Here is a 27,872-nt window from a genome sequence, read left to right as displayed (position 1 = left end):
ATGCAAGAGGGAGGAGATATGGGTATATATGTATATGTAGAGCTGATTCACCTTGTTATACAACAGAAACTAACACACCATTGTAAAGCAATTATACTCCAATAAAGATGTAAAAAATAAATAAAATTCCACAGGGAACTGGATCCTATGAGAATACCACTTTTAAGAATTAAAGATACAGAATAGACATGGTCCATTTGTTCACTCTAAAACCATTTTACTTTATTATTTACTTTATTATATTTATATTAAGTGAAAATTTAGATGTGCAAAGCAATGCAGATGCCAAAATATGCTTTTAAACTATTTTTGGCTGAATTTGTCTCTCTGAGATCTTCTGATCCTAACATAAATACTTATGTGGGAAAAGTAATGGATAAAAATAAATAAAATACATCTTAAATCATTAACCTGTAGACAAAATCGGATAGGAAAAAGAACGAACATTATGAAGCATGAAAATACATATCATGAAATTATTCCTGAATGTGAGGGTTGGAAGACTCTGGAGGCCTGAAATCTATTCGTAAGGGAAACTCTGCAAGAGGAGAAAGAGCACTCCTCTACTTAAAATGGGTAAACTACAGTCTGATTCTGAGGCAAGGAAACTAAATTGAATGAGACACTGAGGTTTCTTTCATGGCCCACTGATTTAGATAATGACAGTAGTAAAAAATGTATTAGTGAAGATCATTTAATACTGCAAAAGGGTAATAAACAGATCTGGGCAGGAATTCAGCAATAAATACATATAGATGTTAGTCTAAATACATTTTTTAAATACAGTGTTTTTCTATTAAACTGACAGTACATGAACAGCTCATTCACTTGATAGTCGTATGTTATAAAGGCATTGTTATATAACTTTAAAATACACTTAACAATGATTAAGCTTATGTTTTCTATGTACAGTGGATAAAAGTTTTATTAGACTGTAGAGCGCCATTTCATGGAAATTAAGATGAACATATGTTTTACACAAGATATTCTGCCATAAACCTATACATAAAATATATAAATGTCACATGATACAGAGAAACAAGACTCATGATCTTCAAATTTACAGGAATTTATAAAATCTTCTCTGAAGGAAATGTGTTACAATTCAGTCAAACTTCTCATCTTGAAAGTAATCCGCAGAACTGAGATATTCTTGAAGTTGATCGTATTTCTGTGTATACAATAAAAAAGCTAGTTATTTTACTCAAAGCAGTGAAGATAAACTAGGCCTTTTCAATCTACAGACACAAATAGGAGCAAGTTAATCTCATGGTAATTGTGAACAAAAATCTTTTTATTATGAACAGGGGCTCAATTTCAAATAAGCATTTCTAATTCATATAAAGCACTGGAAAGAGATCAAAATGAACATTATTAATTTCATAACTTTCTTATAAATTATAAGTTTTCTATTATCATATTTATAGTAGAAACATAACAACTTTAATAACTTATTCAACAAAAATTTGCTGAACACATAACATATATCAAATACTCTGCTAATGACTGTTTAGGTATTAAAAAAATTGCTTTCCCTGCCCCTAAGGAGAACAGAGTTCACCAATGACAACAAATAACAAGTGCCATAAAGAAGTAGAGACACTGTTACGCGGGTTCAGAAGAGAGGTTATGGTTAGCTGAGGTGACCAGGAAAGAGTGGCATTTAAGCTGTCCTGGGGAAAAAGATTTGGTAGGCAACGATTTGGTGGAGAGTTTTCTCTAGGAGACAAAAGTCCATACAACAGTGACAAGACAAGAAAGTACGGGATTTGACTACAATCTGAGGTTTTGTAGGGGAATTGAGAGAGATAAGACTGAACCAAAGAGGTAGTATGAAATGCTAGGTTACAGAGTTTAGCAATAATGTGACAGGCGATGGAAAACTGCCAAAGTGTTAGGGCAGGAAATTGACACTATCTGAGGTGTATTTTTTGGGGAAAAAAAAAGGGGAAAAAAAAGGTGAAACATCTAGTCTAGAATGGTTTGGCAACTACTTACTATAATAGTCTACTGTAATAATTTAGGTAATGAGGGCCTACATTTGAGTGACAGCAATGAAGGTGGAGAGAAAGACCAGGGCAAGACAAGAGAAGAGAGGAATTGGGATGATTTGGAGATTTCAAGCTTGACAGATTTCAGAGTGCTTCCTTCAGCTGAGGAGATGAACTGACCTAATGGTTTCTTAACTCTACTTACGAGCTCTGGTTTTACTCCCAGTAAAGTGAGTGAGGATCCTGATAACTCTGATGCTTGTGGTCATAGGAACTGAAACTTGATACTTCTATGGACATACTTTATTCACTTCCTGGTGTTATGTATTCACCACCCCATCCCAATAATCCTGCCTTCAATTTCCCTGGAAACCCCATCATCATAGGCACTCTCTTCTTAAAGAAAAAACATTTGTTAGAATTTGCCAGTGCATATGATACTCTGTTCTTCAGCTCTAATTTAGAACAAGACATATATTACTATTATGTTTATTATATATTTTCATTTTATTATAATTTTGTATTATAATTTTCTTATCATTTGTTCTTTTCTTACACTTGAATTGCTCCTACCCTTTTAATATCATTAGTTAAAAACAGATCTCCTAGTTCAACTGTTAGGAGGAAGAATAAGAAGAATGAAGTTAGTCTAGTTGGCAGGTCTTTGGGAAGAAATGCTGAGATATCCCGAGATAATGGAAGGAAAATGCTCGGAGGAAGAAGAGTCAGGTAAGGAAAAAAGCAAGGTGTGAAACACAAGCTGGGGGAGGAATGACAGGAACAGATAGTTTGTGTAAGGTAAAAGAAGGGGTTCACATAATAATTGAGAGCTAAGAGCAGAAAGAGCCACGGATGTGGCCACTCAAGTATAATAGCACTGAGCCCTGGCATTCTAAAGGGTTAGAATAACTGTGGCCAAGAAGAAGTCATGCATCATGCATCACAAGAACACATGTAGTGCTATTACTCAAAGACACACACACACACACACACTGAGGGGGAGGCAGAGTGATGTTGAAAAATGTCAGGGTACTTGATAAATCCTGAAATTTAATCACAGCACACAAAGCTGCATATGGGTTTATAATGGCTAATAAACTTCTTTGGTTTCTGGGAAATCTTTTGAGAAAGTCTATAGACAATTTTTTTAAAGTAGGAAGGATCTCAAAAAGAAAATGAAGTTTTTTGGTATTTTATGTGAAAAAAAATATGCACATTGTCCTAAACATGCACCATCTTGAAATACCTTCAATGCCCAATGCTAAGTGTTATTCTTTAAGCATAATGTGATACTTACTTGGCTTTCTTAAGAATGTTTTTTTTATTCCAGGTCCCTTCTGTTGTCATGGACCTTGTTAAGCTTTCTCTAAGGTATGTGATTTGGAAATGCTTTTACTTTTTTCTGCAAGAAGTTTAATGTTCTTCCCTATATATGAAATTATTATATAATATATGTAATGCACAGTGATTTTGCTACACCTAGTACATAATTTTTTTTAAAATGCAGTGTTCCAAAAGGTCTTTCAACTCCAGGAGAGGGTTGGCAACACTTAAATGCATCAATAAAAGCACTTAAGAATTTAATGTCATTAAGGAAAATGAAGTTGGGACTTACTGGGTAAGTGATGGCTCTTCCCCAAGGCAAATGAAAAAGCACAGAGAAGGATAAGGAGGAAAGAATTGGAAGTGAGAGAAGTGGAAGCAAAGTAAAAGATAAAAAGCTGAAGAGAGAAAAATGAGAGCAAGACAACTTAAGGGTCAAGATGTGGGGGGCAGGCAAGGGGATCAGTGGGTGGTGGTTTGTGGTGGGCGGATAATTGTCAAAAGGGAAACCAATCTTGATGTCATTCACCAGCCCAGGAGACCTCTGTGGAACTTGTAATGTCCTAAGAAGTTCCTGTTTTGTTGTTCTCATTTTCTTTCCTTTTGCTCGTAAGTTTATTCTCTAAGCTCTCTTTTTATTTTTTTCTTTTACAAATTTCCCTATGATATAAATAATGCAGGCAATGGATCTCAAGTCAGCCTTTTTTTTTTTTTAAGATTAAATATACTGAGTTGCCTGAAAATCTCTTATCTGTTCTCTCTTATACAGTCATGTAACTAGACTTGTTTTAGAAGATTGCAATCATTTTAGCATTCTTTCCATGCACCATAACAATTCTAAAAGCTCTGTGAGCAGGCCAGAGCTTATGAGCTGCCAGCAGATCTTCGGGAATCCAGTGCACTCTTCCAAACCCCCACTTTATCCCTGATATCAAATTTAGTGATCAACAGGATATGGGTTAATCAAAATCAGTGCCGTGGCCTGAAACCTCTGCATTCCCCTTGATCTCCAGTTACAGTGCTCACTGCTCAGTCCCATGTCCTCAAGAAGAGGATGTGGGTGGTATTAGAACTGGCAGCCGAGATCCTTTCCTCAGATTGGCACCAGGTGCTTCTTCTCTCTCAGGTCACAAGAACTGTTCTAAAGATAGGAAGCAGACAAGCAGAGGTGAGTCCTATACTTTGTCAAAGAAAATAAGGGGACTTAATATATATGTAAGGAAAACCACATACATAAAACTGAAAGGACAGAGGTCCTTCACTAAAGGACAGTATCATTGCTGATTAAAATTTATCTGATGAGTTGAGCGAATGCTTAGAACATCAGGGCACCTATTCAGGGTAGGACAATGATAAGCATGAAAGGAATGGGTGGAAGAAGAGAAAATACAAAGACAGGGAGAGAAAGAGAGGTTCTCTTTTAAATTTTACTGTCTTCTACTCTCATAATTTGTATCCTTTTGCTGATAAAAATTAGGCTCCAGAACCTACTCGATGAAATGGTTCTTCAATATTGAGTACCTTACCTCCTTAATCCAGCCACTTTCTTTTGACTGATTGAAAATTCTCTCCACTGTTTCTTTAACCTGTTCATCTTCAACCTCTTCTGTCTTTGCAATGGAGCAACATTCCTGGTACAGCTTGAATTTAAAATGTTTCAGTTCATGGTAAATTCTGGTACGATTAGCACAAATTCTGCCAACAGTAAACACCTAAAGGAAGAAATAAACATCATGTGCTATGTGAAGTGAAGATATTGTAATGAACGTACAGCCTTTCTGGTTTTCAGATTTTCTTTAAAAGTAGAGTCCAATAAATGCTTAATTTTTTAAAATTTATACAATGATTCCTTTACCTTCTTTTATTTAAATAACCCAGTTAATAAAAACTGAGCAACTGCTATGTTTCAAGTATTGAGCTAAGCACTGGAGATGCAGAAATGAAATATGTACCACCTGTATCAGGGGAATTTACAGCCCTGGGAGAAAAACAAATGATTACAAAACAACGTGCCAAATGCTATGCCTGGGATGCAATCAACGTACAGAGAAGGGACAATTAACCCAATCCAGAAAGGAGAAGAATCCTCAACAAGGTAATGCGTGAACTAAGTCTTTAAAACACAGAGTCAGCCAAGTTTGGGAAGGAGGAGAAAAATGGCTTATAAGGAAAAGGACAGCCACACCCCAAAACAAGAAAAGCATGCAAGCTATTGTATATACAGTTACTGAGGTAAAAATGCCTGGATTATGATAATTTTCTAGCTTATAAACAACATGTAAACTGAAACAAACTCTCATACCAATATTAAAAATTGGTAGTTTTTAACTACTTTTTTTCTAAAATATTCTGTGAAGTAAAAAATAACTTTGTGTTTTATCCTATTTGTTTCCTGAATTAATGAGTCTGATATAATTATAACACTTAGTATTTTATTGTTAGAAAACTACAAAATTTTTGATTTCTATGTTTATATGGACTTCTGGGATTCTACGATTAAGAATACTATTCTTGTGAAGTCAACCACCCATTCTCTTTCAGAATGTTTTGAATGTATACTTTGTTATACACACCTATAGCTAAAATAGGAAAACAGTATCCCTGCACTGACCAAATTAAATATAATTGTACCTACGTTATTTCACTCATTGTAGAAAACGGATCAGAAAGGGCTCCAAACTTTATAACATGACCAATCTTATTCTCATAGAGTAACCTGAGGAAACAGACAAACTTCTTCCTAACTTATGTATTTGTCTCTGTGTCTACATGCATAATAGGTTATGCTTTCATGAATTCAGTACAAATGATATAGTTACAATATTGATCTATGTAACTTGTCTTCTATCTGGAAAATAATAACTGTACCGTTTTTCTGAAGTCACACTGTAGGGATCACACAGGTGATGAGCTCAATACACAGTACAAGAGTATACTGATAAAGATGAATGAAAGTTAAATATGATGATCAGCAAGAGTCAGGTTTGATGCATCATCTTGTGAAGATGGTATCTGCGATACCTTAAAACCTTTCTTAAAATCCCCCAAAGTTGAAGAAAATCATGTTCAGATTTCTGTTCATGTTCTGGGAAAATCTGTTTTTCAGATCATCAGACACAATCAGGTATTATTGTTCATTGCTTACTCACTCTAAGTATCATTCCTATTGCAACATTATCATCAAACTAGCCGTATAAATTACAGTTCACTTGCCAGTACCTCCCACTTTGAGTAAAAAGATACCACAACAGCTGCAGTGGACACTAGGGCTAGTCTCTCCATTTCTGCCATTAGAACAGATGATGTGGGAGAAGTCTCCTATGGTTGTTCTGGAAGAATAATGTGATTTTTTTACTTCTATTGCATTGTATTCTATATTTCCACAAAACAAGAGGAATTTATCTATATAGAATTTTTAAGTTGGGACAAAAGGGAAGGAGAGGTGTTTAAAAATCTCTAATTTTTTTCTCTATGAAATAAAAATATCCACTGAAAATATTAAACATGATAATTTACTCCTTTCCATTTCTAATTCCTACCCTCTTGGTGTCTACCTTACACTTATGGAGGTCAATAAACCCAAAATTACCTTTAGAATATTCTCACACTATTTTTTTCTCAAATGTGATCACATTTTATATGGAAGAGCCTAAACCACTGTTAGTAAGGCTTCATAGAAAACAGTAAATGTATATAGTAGTTGCATACACTGCAAGTGGACCTCTCCTTTCACCCCACCCCTGTTTTACTGTATTGTTATAGCCCACTATACCTTATGAATTAATGTATACAGTACAACACAGCTTATATTGTAGCATGCTATTTATATGAAGTACTAAAAACAAGTAAAATGAATCTATGCTGTTAGAATAGTGTCCTTAAATGTCCAGAAATGTATTCAGAGAGTACTTTTTATTAACTAATTGCATTTCTAAACATTAAGGACACTATTCTAGGGAATTCCCTGGTGGTCCAGTGTTAGGACTCGGCACTTTCATTGCCGAGGGCCCAAGTTCAATCCCTGGTCAGGGAACTAAGACCCCAAAAGCTGCGCGGCACAGCCAAAAAAAAAAGAAAGAAAAAAAAGAAGGACGTTAGTCTAACGAGATAGACAGTATTAAAAAACTTGCCAGAGAGAGAGAGAAATGATAAGTTCTGTGATGATTATCTTAAAGCAGATAAGCAAAGTGACATATAAATGATTACTAATCCACTGTGCAGGGTTAGCATAGTTCTATGAACTGATAAATCTGAAGACAACTATCTCAGTTACCAGTGTGAACTAAGGTACCCTACATATCCAAAGATATAAATGGAAACAAAGGTAAAAACTGTCAACAAATTTTCCTAAAGCAGAAGATGGTGATTGCAAGGCAACAGAAATAATCTGATTTGTAATTTATTAGATACAGCATGTAGAAACGTAAATTAACACTGTTTAACAAATTAAAGCAAGGAAATATAATGAAACATGCATTACGCACATCTATAATATCCAGCTCACTGTAGGTAGCTTTTTGAGGTATTTCTCTAGGCCCTCAAATACAGAGGAGCAGCCAGCTTCTTAAGGAAATTAAAGTATGGAGAAGAAAGAAAAAAGATCCTCAAGGAAAGAGGAAGGATGGGAAGAAGTTTGGATTTTGTTCCTAGGTCTCTAGGAACATTTAGTGCAATAGACTGAGTCAAGGGATTCTCTTTCCTCTTGGCCTGTTCTTTGCATGGACACATTACACCTTGCCACTTGCCTCAAAATTACTACCTCCTCCCACTGGTTCTTAAGCATCTTGAGGAGTCTGGACAGACTCTGGGCAAAACTGAAAAACTGACTGTTTTCAGTCCTCCTAACTGCCTTTCAGATTTCACATATTTTTCCTCTAGGCAATTTCCTTCTCATCCATGCTCTCAGACTTTACCATAACCTGGTGGTCCAACGCCTCTCATCTCAGTACCCTACCCAAGACTGCTGTAACTAAAACTACAGTCCCTCCTCAGTAGCCGCAGGGGATTGGTTCCAGAACCCTCCCTGATACCAAAATCTGCAGATGCTCAAGTCCCACAGTCGGCCTCCATATCTGCGGAATCCTCTCTGCAGATTTAACCAACCGCAGGTATAAACATAGTACAGTCAACCCTTAAACAACTAGGGTTTGAACTGCACAGGTCCACATAGACAGGGTTTTTTTTCAATAAATACACAGTCGGTCCTCTGTATCAGTGGATGCGGAATCCATGGAGGGAATTCCAGAGGAAGATCTCAATATTAATATTTTTGCATTTATAAGTGCAACAGTTTTACAAAGATTTAAAAATAGAAGTAGTACACATTTGCACTTTTTCTTTCTTCACATTGCATTGCTCTGTTCTTGTTTATCAAATACATTTCTTCAAATATTTCAAACATTTTCTTCTGTTTTGTCTATTCATTCAAAATTAACAGGACCTTAAATATATGGTGATTGCTCTAGGCTCTGAAACACTTCTGATGTAGTCTAGGCTGAAGCACAATTTTCCTTCAAATCTCATATTGAGGTGAATAGGCCTCTCTGTCTCTGGATTGTCAATTTGGTAGATTATCTGCCCTAAAATTTCCATTGGGGTCAAATTCTCCTTTGGACTCCAAAAGGACTTCTGCTTCCCCTGCCCCAGTTACCTCCCTTTTCATCCTCATCCTATACCCTCTCCCCTCTCCCCCGCAGTTAGGGTGATGTATACTTAGACAGTATGCACTATTTCAGTATCTGACTGAATTTGGAGTGAATCTGCTATATAACACATATTTTTCACATTCAAAAACTGCACACTCTTTCCTTGTATTCTTTTCCCTTCTCCTGGTGCTTTCTCCATTTATGAAAATAACTTAGGGTTACTTGTGCAGGCTTATTTAGTGAAAATTTCTAAATGTTGAGAACTAAAATGAAGGGAAAAAATACCTGTTTATCATGTGACATGAAATCATCTATTTCCATAGTCCTGGTGTTATATAACTTTCCTGATAAATGCACCGAATATGTACAGTGGCGATGCAATCCACAAGCCTGGCAGGAACAGTTCTCAGGATTCTTCAAATGGATACTTACATTAGAATAATTTTCTACTCGCTCCTGAAAATAATTTCAAAATGTAATGAAGGTTTAAAGGATAAGAAAAACAACAATAAAATAAAACATAAAAAGAGCCCAACCAAATTAAAACCAAGGTTAGAAATCACAATGATAGGGCAAGATGTAAGAGCAAAACACACTGGTATTTCTTACTTTAGTACTGAGCACAAGATATATTTAAATTTTAAAAGTGAATTTAAGATTTAGGCTAGTAAATGAAAAGAAACCAGATTAGGAAAAAAATTAGTTTCATAATGCTCAAACTTCTGTTACTATTAAGCAGTGCTTTTCACAGGTTTTGATTTACTTCTTTTCCCTCTTCTCATCTCCAGATATAATAGTTAGTTAAAATAGGAAAGAATGAGCAGAAAAAATTCAGAATAATATAAAAAAATGATTAAATTCATTTAGGTTAGTAAAAAATTAAGAAAAAACAAGATCACATTCAGTCTCCATTGTATGAATTATATTTTCCACAAAATAGCCCAGAAATAATTTAATTCTCCTATGGTTTCTTACTAAAGTACTAGGAAAATAAACAAGTTTGAACTAGGATTTCTAGGTTGCCAGTATTGCTATGGCCAGTCTAATAGGTGAGTTAACAATGAGTAAACAAACTGAGAAAATATTTGGTATTCATAAATAAGCTTTATTAAGCTGTGAAATTACTTGTGCTTGAGTAGTTTTGCTTACGCTCTAGACCTGTGCTAGATACTACTACTGTAATTAGTAGCGTGGATCAGTTTACCACAGTATTTGAACTGCACACAATGAGCATATTAGCAGGGTCACTAAACTGCATTCTCTATCAGCCTGACAGTAATTAAGTATCCAATATAGTTTCCTTTTTACATTGTGTGATTCACAAAGACATTGTCTTTTGTCTGCTTTTTACTGTTTCTCATATTTCATGGTACTTCATGACACATGTCACTTATAGGCTGACATTCAGAGTGAACAGATGACTAACCATCTTCCCTTCCTGCTTCTCTGGTATTCACAGAAGCACATGCTGAGATGAAAGGTCTATCAGCTTGGTTCTCTGAGTGACTACAATTAACAGAGCACCCTTATTGACTCACATTGGACATATAAGTGAAAAATAAACTTTGTTGGGTTAAGCTATTGAGATTTTCGTTGCTGGTTTACTTTGTTTGTCACATTATTTATTTTTTGCAGCATAACCTAGCTTATCCTGACCAAGATCATACTGAATCATCTCTGTCTCTAAATTTTTAAGCTAATATTTTCTTGTATATTACAGTTATTATTTCAACATTGGGTTATTCAAACTCAACATAACATACCATAGTATGGTAAAGCATACTATAGCAGAATGGATGGGCTTTGAAGTCTGAGAAACCCTACCCCTAAGGTTTCTAGGTTCAAATATTGGCCTGCCTGGCTAATTACTAGCTGTGTAACCTTATGTTACTCAATTTTTCTGAGTCACAATTTTCTCATCTCTAAAATGGAGGAAATAATAGTACATTCCTTGAGGAGTTACTCTAAAGATCAAATAAGATACCTTACTTTGCATATCAGTTACTTGGGAAAATTAAATGATCAATATGCTATTGTTTTATTAAAGACAAAAATATATATACCACATCCTAAGAGCTATGCTATGTGCTTTACCTTAAAAGTAAATAAATATTTTCTCTATCTGAGGAATAAACTGGAATTTACAAAAGTTAAAAAATCACCCAAAGTCAAAAAGATATATATGGTGGCCCTAAACTCAAGCTATCCTCCAAATTGAAGTCTTTTAATTCTTTTTTTTAATAATCCCATAACTGTCCTTAAACCTAATCCATCTGTGGCTAATTTATCATCAGGTAATTCAAGGCCAAACAGGCCTTGGATGAAGCCAAATCTCCTGACATAAATGAGGTAGAGTAGCTAATGATTTAAGTGCTAGAAGGACTATAAGGAACTTGAACTTCTAATATCTTGCCATTTTCCTCTTGCTAATTATTAGAAGCTACAACGTTAGAAGTAGGGAGGAAGAAAAGACTTAAAAATCATATAGTACAGCCTCTACTATTAGAGATCATAAAATAGAAATCCAGGTGATAACATGAAATCAAATATATCTTATAAATTAAAAAGATGTTTCCCCCAAATTGGTAGAACTACAAAATCTTAAGGTGGAGAAGGATGTCAAAGACTACATAGGTCAGTGCTTCCCTAATTAAGTTATGGGAACCAATATCCTAGAAGGTAATAATAGGTATTTCATGAAAACAAGCCTCATAGTAAAACACAAATTTGGAAAGTATTATATTCTACATTGCCCTCTTGAAGATTTACAGTATAAATTCACACATTAATGCTCCTTGAAAGTCCTCCAGTTAAGTTAACCCTACTGTTTCTCAACCTTCTTTAACAATGAAACTCTCTTTTCTGAAATAATTAACATCCTGTGAGACAATCTCCTCATTTTAACAGATGGGCTAAGCCTTAGAGATGTTCTAAATTTACCATTTAGGACTACTTAATTATTGGACAGATATAACAAGTGTGAAAGACTAAAACAATTATAGCCTTTAGAAGAGATGAGAAACAACAAGCTGATTATTTAACAAAGAAAATTGTTAATAATTTAGAAGATTATTCAGTGTGACTGGTTATTGAAGGACTGGAGTGGGGAGGTCTCCCACTCCAACCCCACCCCATCCCCCGACCAGAGATTCAAAAACAAATAAAACTGTATACCTTATATTGCTCTTTCCAACGACTTCTAGAGACTAAGTTCTCTAGACGAGGCTGAACAAAGCGGTTATCCAAATAATGAAGAGATGTCAACATATCTTGTGCATATGATTTTTGCCTGGCGCCATCTGTTCAGGGGAATAATAACAACAACAACAAAACCAAGCACTTTGCCCGTATAAAATATTTAAATAATTGCATAAAGATTTCTTCCCATAGTTTTAAGAAGATAACTTGCTTGGTTGGTTAGAAACATTTTAAATTTAAAAAAATTAATGAAGTTAAAGAAAATCCTTCCATCAGAGCATTAGGGAAAGGAAGGAGCCACACAGGCTCTCTAATTGTTCCTTGAACACATCAAACTTACTCTTTTCTAAGGGTCTTTACACTTGCTGTGCTCTCTGCTAGATCCATGCATTGCTTCCTCCCTCACTTCATTCAGGTTTCTGTTCAAAAGATACCACTTGGGAGACCTTCTTTGACCAATCTAACTAACACAGAGTTTCCTTTCCTTTATCACTCTTGATTTCCTTATCTTATTTTATATTTTTTCAAGAATTAATCCCTTAGGTGAAATCATATCATGTTATATATTTGTTTACTCATTGCTGTCTCTCCCATTAGACTTTACGCAACATGAGGCAAGAATCTTCCATGTCATGGTCATTGCCATATTCCTAGCCCTCAAATAATGCCCGGCCCTTAGTAGGCACTCAACAAATATTTGTTCAATAAAGTCTGAATGAAATCTTACTCTGGAACTTTGGTAGACATTCAGCACAACATATTTACTGTCTTTATTAAGAGCCAGATTCCGTGCTAGATACAAGGGGTGTGTATATAGAAAGTATGGTTCTTCTCACACTCTTGAAAGGGAGGAAAGCAAAAATACATTTTCAATATATATGAAAAGTGCATATACATCAGTGCCACCATACTCAGGATAATGATAGCACAAATGAGGGAGTGACAATATTATTTGAATGGGTCACAGATAGCTTTCATAGTGGAAATGATTTCATACTCACTTAGAAAATCTAAGGTAGGAAGGGATTATACTCTAACGAGAAACAACGAGGCACAAAAGCATAAAAAAGCATATAACTTTTGGTGAAATTCAAGGAGCTTAGCGCTTAGGCTGGGACAACACATGGGTGTTGAATTACCCTGCTGTTTAATTAGTATATGTCCTGTATCCTCAAGTTCACTGTGAACTCTCAAAGGGCAGGGAAACTATTTCTATTGTACTTTCACATATCACAAATAATAAACACTAACAAGTTTTTCATGTGAATGGACTTTTGGTGTAGTTGATACTAGAGGGAACAACTGGAGGGCCTTAAGATTGGGTCTCTGTGGTTTTGTTTATACACACACACACATATACACATATAGAACAATGAGGCTGCTTAAAAATTGGGAAAAAAAAAACCACCTGATTCTTCCATTCATATTATTAACTTACCATATAATGTTCCCAGAAAAGATTTATCTAGAGCATTGATCAGAAGAGCCTTCACAACTCTTTCAAAGTGAGTATAGTGGTCACTAAAAGAATCTGAAATTAAGTTAAAATAAATATTAGAATCCAACAGACAAAACAATTCCCTAAATACAATGGGTTCCTTTCTCCAAGGCTAAGAAATTAAGAAATAGGAGAAATTGCTTAATTATCCTAATTTTATAGCTGGCTCAGTGACTTGTCTAGTCACTGAGAATGAAGATGAAAAGAGAGAGGATGAAAAACTTCCCAAAGATCATATAGTTAGTAAGTGTTGGAACCAAGGCTGGAACAGACACTCTGACTCTAGATTTCATGCTACAATCCCCTACATAGATGTTGTTCCGCATGGTAGTTAGATTTGATACTTTCATACTTCAGAACATGGGATTTTAGACGTGAATGGGAAATTGGAGAAAATAAAATTCAAATCCTTCAAGACTAGTAAAAATGACTCAATGATGAAATAACTTATTACACAACTAGATAGAGGCAGAGTCAGGAATAGAGCTCAGACCTCCCCCAGAGCTTTTCTCATCGCTTTAATCCCTATATTGGATGGGCTTCTGTGGAATACCCTAGAAATATTGTTTATAACTTTTCTCCATGATTATAAAAAATTTCAAAAGGATACAGGAGAAAATAAACAATATTCATATTTACGAATAACTTGACTTTTTCAAGGTAGCTAATCACCTTCCCAACACCCAATCATTGGATAGTTTGGTCATTCTGTTGATTTTCTGTGCATCCTTTATCATGTATTTCATATATATGCTAAGATTTTGTTTCAGCCCCATCTGCCCTTCCTTTCCTACTGATCTGGCTGTCATTCTCACATCAGTACTATATTGCTTTACTTATTGCAATTTTATGATTACTTTTTATATCTGGTGGGGCAAGTCCTTCCACTTTATTTTTTGTTTTCAAATGTTATTTATTCTCATGTATTTGTTCTTTCAAGAGAACTTTAGGATTGTGTTTGCAAAGCTGAATCAAAACATTAATTTCAGAAGATATAACCTCTTGTATGATTTATTACCTCCCAGAAACATGCTTATCTCTTCTTTTACTCACATTTCCTTTCCTATTCCACAGTAAATTTTATTCTTGTACCTGTAAAGTCATGCTTTTCTTCTTAAGATTAGGCCTAGTAATAATTTTGTTCACTAGTGTAAATGGAATTTTCCCTCATTATATCTTCTAAATTATTGACAGCATATAAGAAAACTACTAAGTTTTACATATTTATTATGCATCTGGCATTTTTTGAGATGTTTTTCTAAGGAAAATGAGCTTCCTGGAACATTATAGAGCTGGTGAGAGAGATACTGTTTGGGAATTCCTGGGCACTGACTGCTTCCTCCCCTACCCTGAGGAGGATGTGGTCTTGCTAGTGCTAAGTTTATTTCAAAAACCAAGAGAATGTTTATAAATATTCTCTTATTAGAGAATAGAAGCACATGGACTGTTGGTGTACTTTCTTCTGAAATGGAGATGTAAGCCCAGTGTAAGAGGGCAGGGGCAGAGCAAGAAATGGGCCCCTTTTTCTACTCCAACAGGTGCCTCCCACTCACATAGAGAAAAAAGAACTTAAGAAAAATATGGAAATAGATGCTGCATCTACTCCTACTCTCAATATATTCATATCCTTTCTCTTAACTTCTGTATCTTTGGTTAAATAAGTCAGAAACTGATAGCTTGTGTATAATCATATTATGTTCAATAATGTCTTTTCCTTTTCAATAGTTATATTTCTTGTTTTACTTTCACATCTGTTGCATTGCTGAAAACATCTAGAACAAAGTAGGAAATATTTTTGTCTTGTTCTTTATTTTAAAGAGAATACCTCTAGTGCTTCATTATGATGTTGGATCTTGGTTTAAAATATTCTTTGTTATGTAAAGGACATATGCTCATATAACTATTCATAAGACTTTTTGGAAAACTAGATATGGGCATTGAATGTTATCAAATGCCTTTTTAGAATCTATTGAAATTATTTTTTCTCTTTTGACATATGCAACACATTAATATGGCACCTAATATTAAACAATTTTTATAGTTCTAAAAAGAATAGTTAGAGGACTTTTTCTTTACTCTTGTAATTACAAAAATACTTCCTTCATATGCCTGTTTGAAAATATTTTTCATCAACTTAGGATGTAAGCCTCTTTAATCTGCATAAACAGGTGTGTTTGGCAACTCAAAAATATTTTCTTCTATGATACCTTTGAATTCACATCTCCATGTGTCTTTATATCCAGAAACATGGTAAGCCTCTGAACACATTCAAATCTTTTATATATCTCACTAAGGTTATGTAATTTTCTTCCTTTAGATTTCCATTTGTTCTGTATTCCCCCCCCACAGGAATTTGTGAAATAGGGTCTTCATTTCTATTCCTTTATGTATTATCTCCTCCTTTAGAAATGTTTTCTCTCTCTATGCTAGAAGCTTCTAGGGTTTAACCTACATACCATTGATGAGATTTTCTGTACTGTTAATTCTGCTCTCTACTGCTTTCAATATAGATTTTATTTCTAACTTTATATTTTTCATTTCTGGCAGTGTATCCTTAACTACCTCCCTTTCACCTCAAATTCTTCTCTCCTCATGACTATTTCTTTTTCATAGATTGCAAAGCAAATGCTTTGTACAATTTTCTTCTGTTTCCTTTAATGAAACATTTTTTCATGGGCATTTTCTTCCCGAGTCTTCAGGGCAGGGTTACTTTTCCCTTGTGCCATATGATTTCACTGGTACTTTTTATTTATCCTAAAACAAGAGGAGGAGTTCTCGAGAGGATTTAATATTTAACATAAATTGTTGTGAGACTGCTCTTAGTCATACCATGCATGTTGATAGAATGATTCTGTTTAATTGCTAGGTGGAGACTAAGTTAATGTTCACTCAATCTAATTTCCAGTATTCTAGCAAGCATTTTTCTAGCAAGGCACTAGTAGACTGAGATGTACTTTTATAATGTACTACTTGGTTCTCTGTCACTCTGAACATATGATAGAGTACTGGAAAAATAATATAATCTTTAGTATCTACAAATCTGAAGGTGTTCCTATCTCTCTACCCGTGTATAACATTATTACCATGTGAACTATATAGATCTGCAATACAACAAATCATTGCTAGTCCATCCCTCTACTTTCTTTGATATCTTTTCTGGGAGTTGCAGTCTCAGAATAAATATGAATAAATAATAATAGGGATTGATGAGAAGGGAAAAAGACTGTCTTTTAAGTGCTTCAACCATGTAGCAGGAGGCAAACTATTCTATTTTAAGGTGTTACAAATGTGTCTGTCTTTCAGAGCCAAATGGCAGATAGCAAGGAAGTAACAAAATGTCTTCCTACAGTAGAACTGTTCTCTTCAAAAAGGTAAAATTGCATATGCCACTGATTGTGAGTCTCAAGTGAGTGCTGAATTTGGAGTTCTGAACATTTCTCCCAAATTCTGATCACATGTTGAATATGAGTAGTTGTCACTGTTCTTATAGAAGTTGGGGATGGGGGGAGAATGAATCTGGGAATACTAGCCTAATTACAACCTAACCCAGGCCACAGAAGGGTGTTCACTATTCATCATATAGATTATTGCTTTAACAAGAAAATGTATGTTGATTTTCAAATGTAAGAATTGATTTATAGCAACTTTTAGAACATAATCCCTTGGCATATCAAAAACTGCCTTATTTAGCTTCATTTATTATATTCTTAAATGGCATAATCATTGTTACCTATTAAAAACATTAATCAAATCATAAATTATCACATAAAAATATGTGGGTTTTTTTTTCCTCTGACGTATTAATAAATCTGGTCACGCCTAACATTTTTGTTTCTTAAACTATAAGACCAAGGAGCCTTCAGTCAATATGTTTATCTTAATCATCCATCCATCCAACTAATAAGTTCTTATAATGTGTCACCAAGTCTAATGTGTATTAGGATTACAAAGAGAAGTGAAGCTGATTAACGATTTAAGTAATTTTTTGGGAAGTAGGGATGCTCATTTGGATTTCTTTACTGAGCTTTACTTTTTCACATACCATAAAATTCACTCTTGGGTGCACAGTTCTGTAACCAAAACACGAAGTTGTGTAACCACCATGACAATCAAAAAAACAAGTTCTACCACCAGCCCAAAACTCCCTTATGCTCCCTCTCAATCATTTAGTTTTGCACATATTGAGTCTGAGATGTCTGAAAGACACCCTGATGACAAGGTTCAATAAAAAGATTTAAAAATTGGGCCTTAAGACTATGGAGAAATCTGTGCTGGAAATAAAAGTCTGGGAATTTCCCCACAGATTGGGCTGAAGTTATGGGGCAGAGACTGCCTGAAGCACAAGCAAAATGAAGGTAGTTTGAGGATGGAACCTTTAGAAACATCGATATTTACATGGCAAATGGAAAAAGAGGAAAGCAATATTATAAAGGGGAATGCAAGAAGCGAAAAAGAGAACTTTGAAAGTGAGAGTTGTCAATGGTTAGTGGCAAAGCACACAGCAGTATCAGGTTAACATAAGAACCAAAGCTTATCTTGGCAACTAAAAAGTTATCACTAACTTTGGTGACAGCAATTTCACTGGATCGATGGGTATAATAGTCTAAGCACAAAGCTTTGCAGAGTTACTAGGAGACTTGAACAAAAAGATAAGATTTAGAATGGTGGCTAATAGAACATGCCAACTCAAGGGAGGAAAGGCATTAATATGGTTACAAGTTGAGAAAAGAGAGCTTGTAAGGATAGAGCCGGAAGGAGAAGCTTCAATTAAGAACACGTAAGATAAAATGTATTGCATAGAAAATGAGGTACATCTCCTTCTAAGGTGGACATGCTCAATAGTAAAAGCAAGCACAGAACTTGATATTTACCCAAATGAGTTGGAAACTTATGTCCATAGATATATTTGCACACAAACATTTATAGCAGCTTTATTCATAATTGCCAAAACTTGGGAGCAACCAACATGTCCCTCAGCAGGTGAATGGATAAACAAACTGTGGTACATCCATGCAGTGGAATATTATTCAGTGATAAAAAGAAATGAGCTATCATGCACATTAAGACATGGAGGAAACTTAAAGTTATTAGGTGAAATATGCCAACCTGAAAAGGCTACATGCTGTATGACTCCAACTATAAAACATTCTGGCAAAGGGAAAACTATGGAGACATTTCAAAGGTCAGTGGTTGATAAGGGTTCTGGGGTGGGAGGGAGGGAGGGAGGGATGAGTAGGTGGTGAACAAGGCATTTTTAGGAGAGTGAAACTGTTCTGATACTGTAATGGTGGATACCTGTTGCATCATTATACATTTCTCAAACCCATGGAATGTACAACACAAAGAGTAAGCCCCGACACAAACTATGAACTACAGTTAATAATGTATTCATATTGGCTCATCGATTGCACCAGATATACCAAACTAATCCAAGATGTTAATAACAGGGAAACTCTGAATGAGGGGTTATATAGGAACTCTCTGTACTTTCTACTCAACTTTTCAGTAAATCTAAAACCTCCCTTAAAAAAACAAAAGTAAGCATAAAAGTGTAGGATAGAGAAGAAAGTTAAAATAGTTCCCATGTGGTGGACTTTTATTTTCATTAATTAACAGGAGTGTTTATGAGTGGGTATCTCTCAGTAAATGTTCTATCACATTCTAGATATTAATATCCAGAATGATGGGACACTTCCTAATTGAGTTTTCCTGGGATTCAAATGTCCAGATGGCAGGTGAACCAGTGCCTACTGACATAAGGAAAACAGTCATTAACTTTCAATACACAGATGCTTATCACTGGCATTTCTGTAACTGATAAATTTCTTGATATTTGATTCATACCTAAATCTACTAATTTATCTAAATCATGGTATCTAATTTGAACCATATTACACTTAATTTTAGTAAATATGTCCTTTAATTTTTTGGGGAAAAAATGCATTCTTGAAGAAAAAAAATGTTTTCATCCAACAGAGTTGTACCAGAGTTGTAAAACATCATAAAAAGTATTTAAATTTATGTACAACTATAGGGATCAGAACAATAATACATATTTAAAGACATCCTAAATTTTCAGGGCCCTATTATTTATATTTTCATTGTGTGAAAATATAAAAGATTCTAATTTCCTGATAGGTTTCACTGAGTTTCACTTCAAAAGATCAGATAACACCTGTGGTTCTCAAAGTGTGATCTGTAGACCCCTGGAAGTCTCCTAGTCCATTTAAGGGGATCAGTGAGGTCAAAGCAATAACACTAAGATAATTATCTGCTGTTTCACCATGTTGACATTTTCAATGATGTTGCAAAAGTAACTATGGATAAGGCAGCTGACCCCTTAACATGAATCGTGGCTATAGAACCAAACTACTAGTAATCATTATAATCATTCCTATGCATTCAGTAAAAAACCTACTTTCACTTAAGAATGTCCTTGATGAAGCAGTAAAAATTATTACTTTTATTAAATCTTGAATCTTGAGGATACACCTTTTTTGTATTCAGTGAGATGAAATGGGAAGGATGGATAAAGCACTTGTGCTGCATATCAAGTGTAATATCGTACTTTGAGAAAAAACTGAGTTGGGAGTTAAAAAAGCCTCATTTGTCAGGTTTACTTGAAACACCATGTTTACTTGAGAGAACTATTGACCAACTATGTTATTCAGGCATTTGTCAAATATTTTGTCAAAAATGAGCAAAGAGAAACTGTCATTTCAAGAACTCACAGTATTTGTACCAAAGATAAAAAACAGATTTTTGAGTAGAAATTAGAATTTTGAAAAACTTGTATTTGTTACTATGAGCTTGACAACTTCCCAATACCTAAAGAATTTTCTGATGAGATTGGTGGTGATATTAATGAATGTGATTTCTTAAATACTGTATAATGAAATGTGTCAAAATATGGAAGAGCTACATAACCCAGTGAACCAATATTTTCCAAATGATCAGTGCATGATGTTACAAAATCATGCATGGGTAAAAGATCCATTCAAATTACAAGACAGACCAATGGAATGTAATGTAAGTACTAAAAGTTCATTCATATGCTTTCACATTCTATACTGCAAACTAACCTTTAAGAAACTACCACTTGTTCAATTTTGGTGTGGTGTCAAATGAGAATATCCACAATTATTTTAAAAATGCTTTAAAAACAATCCTCCCTTTTCCAGTTACCTATCTGTGTGAAACAAAATTGCTTTCATCTAATATCACAAAATATCACAACAGACTGAATGCAAAAGCCGATATAAGAACCCAGCTGCCTTCTGTTAAGCTAGACGTTAAATATATTTATTAAAATGTAAAACAATGCCATTCTTCTCATTTTTTTGAAAAATAGTTATTTTTCAGAAAAATGTTATCTAACGAGCTTATCACATTACACGAGTTATTTTATGTCATTTAATTAATAGATATATTTTAAATTTCTCTTTTGTATTTCTACAATGGTAAATGTTGATAGATATAACCCACAGAAACAAAAGCTCTTTGGGGGTCCTCAATTATTTTTAAGAGTGTAAAGGGTTCTCAAAACCACTAAAATAAACTATTATTAGACAAATTTACCTGAAAATGAAACCACAGTTCCTAATCAATGATTTAGAACATGATAGTAAAAGGCTGATTTGATACTTAGTATAATATCATGATTAGAACAAGTCATAAAACATTCTCTTGATATTTAACTTACAAAGAGAATTCTGCTTTACTAATTTCAGTTTTTCTCCTCGTTGGCTTTTATTCTCTTCATCACCCTCCTCATCTTGCACTACAAAGTCATCAATAACATAATCATCTCCATCTTCATCATATTCATAATCATCTTCCTCCTCCCCCTCCTCCTCCTCATCATTTTCATCACTGCTTGGGCAAGATTTCTTTTCAGAGTCCTAATTAAATTAAAACATACCTTTTAGTATTTTTAGTAAAGTGTACCTTTAAAAAACTGTCAGTATGGGGCTTCCCTGGTGGCGCAGTGGTTGAGAATCTGCCTGCCGATGCAAGGGACACGGGTTTGTGCCCCGGTCCGGGAGGATCCCACATGCCGCGGAGTGGCTGGGCCCGTGAGCCATGGCCGCTGAGCCTGCGCATCCAGAGCCTATGCTCCGCAGCGGGAGAGGCCACAACAGTGAGAGGCCCGCGTATCGCAAAAAAAAAAAAAATTGTCAGTATGGATGTGAAATTAAAAGATTAAATCCGAAATAAAAAACTGATTTGTAGAAATTAATTTTATATTTTAAGGTTAAAAAAAATCTTATGTTAAATGTTGAACTTTTGAAATTAGGAAGAAGATAATATACCCTGGTAAGTGAAATAAAATGTTTAAAATCGACATTAAGATTATAAGTAGAAATTAAAAACAGGAAAGACCAAATTTTAAAGAAGTCTTTCAATTTTAAAAAAGAGTGAAAGAATGAGGCTCATAAAAAATATTATTAGATACAATACTGCAATCAAACATGTTCAAGGAAACTTGACTAAAAAATAAATTTTAGAATTATTGTGAAATAGAACAGACTCAGGCCCTTTGATTTTTATAAAATACTTAAATAAAAAGTTAAAACCAGTAACAAAACCAATAAAATATAACACACCTCAAAATCTCTACTACTACTGCGTCTCTGACGAGATCTCTGTTTTGAGAGGTCTTGCAGTTTCTGGAGCTGTTCTCGCTTTCTTGCGGCTAAAGTTTTTTCAGGTTCTTTTTGCTCCATCTCCACTGAAGAACATTCATCTTCAACCACTCTACGTGGATGTTTAACTCCCACTTTTCTAACAAGGATATCACTGTCGTCACTTTCATCACTGTCATACATCACAGAGGAGATCCTTTTTCTCTTCCCTCGCTTGATGTGTTCTTCTTCTAAATCCTCCTCTGTTATTTGTCCAGAGTGTTTGTTGAGATCATCTTCCTCTTGACCTGAATGCTTTTCATGATCTGGTAAGTCAATACTTCCATGTTTGGTTTTGTTCTTTTCTTCTTCATATGTTGAACTGTTGCCAGTGTTAATGAGATGCTTACTATTGTTTCCTTCACTTTCAACTTTAATTAATTTAAGCTCTCTTTCATTTTCTGGCTTCTTATTACTATCAAGCCCCTCGTTACTATCAGGTTCTTCATCACTGTCAACACTTTCATTATTGTCAACACTTTCATCACTATCAAGCTCCTCATCGCTTTCAAGCTCATCATCACTATCACATAATTGTGAGAGACTACTTCTTTTAGTCCGCCTCCAATCCACTCGAGATTTCTGTTCACATTCTTGAGTTTTAGAATTTTTCCTTGTTTCATGTCTTCTAATATGTACCATTTTCACTTAAGCTTCTACAAAATAAAGTTATTAGGAATATAATAATGATAACCAGATTACAACAATGAATGCATTTATGGTACAAACTATATTTATTTGGTGTTATTAAATGGTTCACAAAGGTAAAATCACATGAAATATCTGAGTGAAGATGGTTGCATAATTTGCATAACAAATTATGGAACAAATAATTTATTTAACATCTATGAAATCATCATATGAACATCTATTCTGAATTATGTTGTATGTTGTGCTGATAGAGGTTCATAATTAAGAAAAATGCAAGGTAGTATTCATTTAGTACCAAATGAGTGATAAAAAAATAACTGCAATAAAAGTGTAAAGATGCAGGAAGATCAGAACAGCAAGTGTTTCACTGAAAATTTTATTGAACAGATATGATCTGATAGACCGCTGAAGAATTGATTAAATTTGAACAGAAAGAATGAAAGACAAAGGGATTTCAGGAAAAAATGATAAAGTCAAAACTTTGGCACTGAGAATGAACAAGACATGTTTAGTAACAAGTGTGACCAAAAAGGTGTGAAAAAAGGCTTTATGCTGGAAAAAAGACACCAGTATAGAAAGGTAGGGTGGAATTACAGAATGATTCCTCCCATAAGCAAAGAAGGATTCTGAATAGAGAAATTACATGAATTATAACATAAAAGTTAAACATTTATATGAAGAAAGTTATAAAGTACTAAGTGACATAAAATAGATAACAGTGCAAAATTGAGTGATAACTTATCTACCAAGATTTCAGCCTCCATATATTTTAGTAAAATGGCAATGGCTTTAATCCATTAAAAGTTAAAGATACAATATAATCCAATAGAAAACTTACTAACAATCCAATAACATAGGTGAAAAAACAAAAAAGTTTCATGGCGAAGCAGAGCATGGTACTGGGAAGGAAAACAAATGATCTAAGTTCCTGATTCAGAAAAGGGTGAACACCATCAAAATTATCACAAGTATACAGTAAAAGAACAATTAGAGACAATTTAACTAGAAAAACGGTAACATATATATACTTCTGTGGTTGCTAAGGAAAATAAAAATATGATCACAATGCAATGAGACTGACCTCATAATACACATATAAGAACTTATGTATTCAACTGAGTGCTGTCTCCTTCAAAGAAATCACATTATGAGGTTGATTGTTCCAATATTTCCATGATGGCACAGAATATTCTGGAGATTTTCTATTTTATTTTCAAAAAATATGAAAATAATCACACTTCATTTTTTATCCCAAAGAGACATTTAAATATCCACTTTATTCACTTGTCTTAGTTATAAGGGACTGTTACCAGCTTCCAGAAATGAAAGGCAATTTGAAAAGATGAAGATTACTATTAAAGATATTTTTTAAATGTGCTGCAAACTCTGATGGTAATTCCAAAACTAGAACGCCAGAAATTTTTTGAGCAATGGCAGTGTTACTGAACCCAGTTTATAGCTTCCCAAGATGATTATCTTTTTAGTTGGGGGGGAGATACCACTCATTTCATTGCACAAATTCTGTTATGTTTATAAGGCAATGTGACTGCTTCTATAATGGTAACAACTCATATAAAATCAGAACAACAACAGTTGCTAAGATTATACACAAGAAATTATAATGTAGGCAACCTTATGACAGTAACTGCTACAAGATACCTTCAGCACTGTAACAGCGATCTACCAAATCCTAGTCCATAGACCAAATATTCTGCTATTTGAAATTACACTTAGGTTGCATTTTACAGAAGGTTTATATTAAAATCAGCAAAGAATAAAACTGTGTATGGTCAAAATTACTCTTTTTAAAGATCTCTATATTACTCTTCAAAGTATGGATTATTGTATACCATACTGCTGCAAAATATGTCCCCCCAGTTTCTCTTTCAGGTTTTAAACAGATTACTGTTTTTTTTCTTTTTATTAAACACCAGATAAACTAGGCAGGTTATATTTTGAAGCCATATAATACAAAGAAGTATTTTTTAAGCATATATAGTTATAAATTTGCATAAGCTAACTGTGCATGTGCTTTACACTACAATAAGAAGGTAAGGCTTTTTTATAAATCTGTCTGAATTGGGAGAAATAATGAAAACAAGTTTATGAAAACAAAAGACAGATATGGCCTCAGTAGACACACTAAAGTATGGACAGGAGGAATATTAAAGTGAAAGATGATTTTATTAGTACTCAAAAGCAGTTTCATACACACTAGATGATTATCTTACAAAACTATACCATGTGCAAAAGACAGTTATTTCAAGAGGTGATTCCTATGACAATAATAGAAATGATTAAGAATGTCACACTATTCAAATACCTATGACTGCACAGAGTTAAGCTATTAAAAAACGCTATATGTATAGTAATTTTCAGTGCATTTTCAAATATATTTTAAAATCCTGACAATGATCCTAAAAGGAAGATATTGTCTATCTTCATTTATAAAAATCAAAGCCAAGAACGTAGAGTTTAAATGACTTACCGAAGATCACACAGCTCGTTAGTGACAAAGCAGGGATTAGAAACCAGATCTCCTGATTCCCCATCCAGTGCTACACAATGACTGCTGCCAATATTATATTTGTACAAGGTAGGAAAAGTTATGCCTTCAAAAAGTCATTATTTTATCTCTCATTCAGGCTAAATTTTAGTTTCTGAAAATAATCATTAAAATAGTTTGACAAAGAGTTTACAAACATGCTTTTTAAATTATGTAACTGAATTTTAGTGCACATGAATTAGGCCAGAAACTTCTGTAAATTATTTATCTAACAGGCAAGAAAAGAATGTGCAAGAGAGATGAAAATTTGCAGACTTCCCTCTACCACCTTACTGATGACACTGACCACAAAATTTAAGGGATTCCCCACTGAGTCAAAAAGTAAAGATTCCAAAGAAAGGCAGTCTCTGATGAGAAAAAAATTATTTTGGAAAGCTGCAGTACTGAATGTTTGAGGAGGCAAATTTTATGTAAACAAATCAAATTTCATTTGGCCAACTGCCAAATTTCCAGGACGTCTCATATTTCAAAATTGCTGTTTATATCAATAACGTCAAAAAATCTGTCATTGAAAAGGAAGATAATTTGATTATGGTTGGCTCTTCTTTTTAAGTGTGGATACTTTTACTGTGTGAGCTGGGGAGGGAAGAAGGATGACAGGGAAAAGGTGAGTGAACTGAACCTGAAGAGAGAAATGAGAAGATAGAGCCAGGCTGATGGGTAAGACATCTCTTGATCATTATAATTCATTCAGAAAATAATCCATGCAAATGGATGTAATTTCTATATATGCTGAGTATACACTCAATTTTTTGAAATGAAAGTTTTATCAAGCTTCTTTAATGATACTTTACCTTTAGGCAAAGAGAAAAACAGGGACTCCACACAGAGAGCATTAAATAAGTGAATGAAGATGATCAATACTATCACATCTTTGTGTTTCATGGTTAAAATCATGTAAATAGCACATACTATCCTGTCCGCCAAAGAATGTCAAAGTGATAACCCATAAGGCTTGTGTTCTTTCTCTAGCATGGTAACTCTACAACTAAAAAGGGTACTTTGATGCCACCTGAATTTCTCATCAGAAGAAATATCCTTTATTCTAAAGTTTGAGGTTAATTCATCAAGAAAAGATTCATTCTAGGAATCATCGACTTGCCCTATGAACAATGTAGGTGGTAGTTTACACTTAAAAATTTGAAGGGCGGTGGAACCCCAGCCATTACTTGAAATTCCACCAGAAGGGATGCATCCTCTTTGTAAAACACTACCCCTCTTGATGTTTCCTTTTATATGACAGTTTGGAGAGGAAACCTTAATAAACCAAAGAAACAGTCATTGAATGTATATATACTATGCGCCAGCACATGCTCCGGAGCTGTGGCGTTTCTAGAATTCAACAACACGGTCTCTGCTCCCAAGGAGCTCACAATCTGACGAGATTACTTGGGACACCAAAACAAGCCAGCGTAATACATGATTTAAGGGCTACAGAATATGATTCTTTTTTTGTTCTTATCGCAGTGCTGTGAATAAATTTATCATAGTTCTTCCACTGGCTGGAAAACAGGGCAGCACAACAAAACAGAAGTGAGAAATAGGAAAATATGAAAAACATGAAGGGAGGAAAGCCAATGTCCCCCACTTAGATTTACGGTTTAGTACTCCACAATTTCGCACAGAGTGGATCCTGCCAGCTTGCTATCTCCGACAACTATAGTATTCATTAAAATCTGTAACACTGAAGATGGTTCGCTAAATTCAGCAGGGATGAGGGGCCTAGGAAGGAAGAGAGCCTCTCGGGAGTTAACACCACAGTCATTTTCATGATTACAAACCTGTCTCCTCGGCGGGACGTAGACACCTGGCGCAGATCGCCCGCCCGTCTGCTACTCACCCCCAGGAGGGAGGAGGCACCGTAGCTAAGAAACGGGGCCCTCTGACAGAGCTTCGCGATGAAGTGCGCGGGACGTCACAAACCCCCGGACCTTAGAGGAGCTCGGCCCCCAGAAAACAAACAAGGATCTGGAAAAGCCAGAAACCCACGAAATTACCCGCGGAGCCCCGCGCATCAGCCCTGCCCACTTCCCCTTCGCGGAAGTAACTGGCACCCCGCCCACTGCAGCTCTGCCCCGGCGGCCCGCAAGTGGAGCGACGCGCGGAGGGGAGCCGTCCCGCCTAACCCGAGAGCGCCGGCGGGAATTTTTTATCCCCGCCCTTCTAATAAACCATTAGCAGCCGGGAGCTTGCCTGCACCGCACCAGCACCCTCACCTTCCAAATCTCCTCTGCCTCCGCCTCCACCTTTGCCTCCGCCCAGTTACCCAGTCCAGACTGACGACGCTCCTCCTCCTTCCGGGGACGGGGGGAAGTC

The 27,872-nt window shown here is 35.0% G+C and overlaps 1 protein-coding gene across 4 annotated transcripts; it reads right to left on the bottom strand.

The window, feature by feature from the left end:
* Positions 1–200: 200 nt before the first annotated feature.
* On the bottom strand, positions 201–27,846 carry CCDC82 (coiled-coil domain containing 82). 4 transcript variants are annotated; one of them, XM_029208008.1, is made up of 10 exons: positions 27,773–27,846; positions 27,338–27,524; positions 24,072–24,192; positions 22,262–22,995; positions 21,358–21,556; positions 13,596–13,688; positions 12,134–12,258; positions 9,245–9,415; positions 4,841–5,026; positions 201–1,171 (listed from the first exon to the last, which is right to left on the bottom strand). In XM_029208008.1, exons 4-10 carry the CDS (start codon positions 22,979–22,981, stop codon positions 1,106–1,108), a joined length of 1,560 nt encoding a protein of 519 aa, XP_029063841.1. In that variant the 5' UTR covers positions 22,982–22,995; positions 24,072–24,192; positions 27,338–27,524; positions 27,773–27,846; the 3' UTR covers positions 201–1,105. The 4 variants fall into 4 exon arrangements, with proteins under 4 accessions (XP_029063841.1, XP_029063840.1, XP_029063842.1 ...); XM_029208007.1 differs by lacking the exon at positions 24,072–24,192; XM_029208009.1 differs by lacking the exon at positions 24,072–24,192 and having other exon boundaries at positions 27,397–27,524.
* Positions 27,847–27,872: the final 26 nt, after the last annotated feature.

This window comes from Monodon monoceros, unplaced genomic scaffold (genome assembly GCF_005190385.1).
Source record: "Monodon monoceros isolate NGI ecotype Baffin Bay Population unplaced genomic scaffold, NGI_Narwhal_1 Super_Scaffold_7, whole genome shotgun sequence".
Lineage (NCBI taxonomy): Eukaryota > Metazoa > Chordata > Mammalia > Artiodactyla > Monodontidae > Monodon > Monodon monoceros.
This window is presented reverse-complemented; position numbering and strand designations above follow the sequence as displayed.

Bases quoted from the DNA above. Each gene is read 5' to 3' on its own strand.
- CCDC82 (XM_029208008.1), bottom strand. From the start codon at position 22,981: ATGGTACATATTAGAAGACATGAAACAAGGAAAAATTCTAAAACTCAA. The intron at 21,557-22,261 runs GTGTGTTATATT...TAATTTAATTAG, and splicing joins GTAGTAGTAGAGATTTTGAG to GACTCTGAAAAGAAATCTTG. The intron at 12,259-13,595 runs GTAAGTTAATAA...TCCCCTGAACAG, and splicing joins TTTTCTGGGAACATTATATG to ATGGCGCCAGGCAAAAATCA.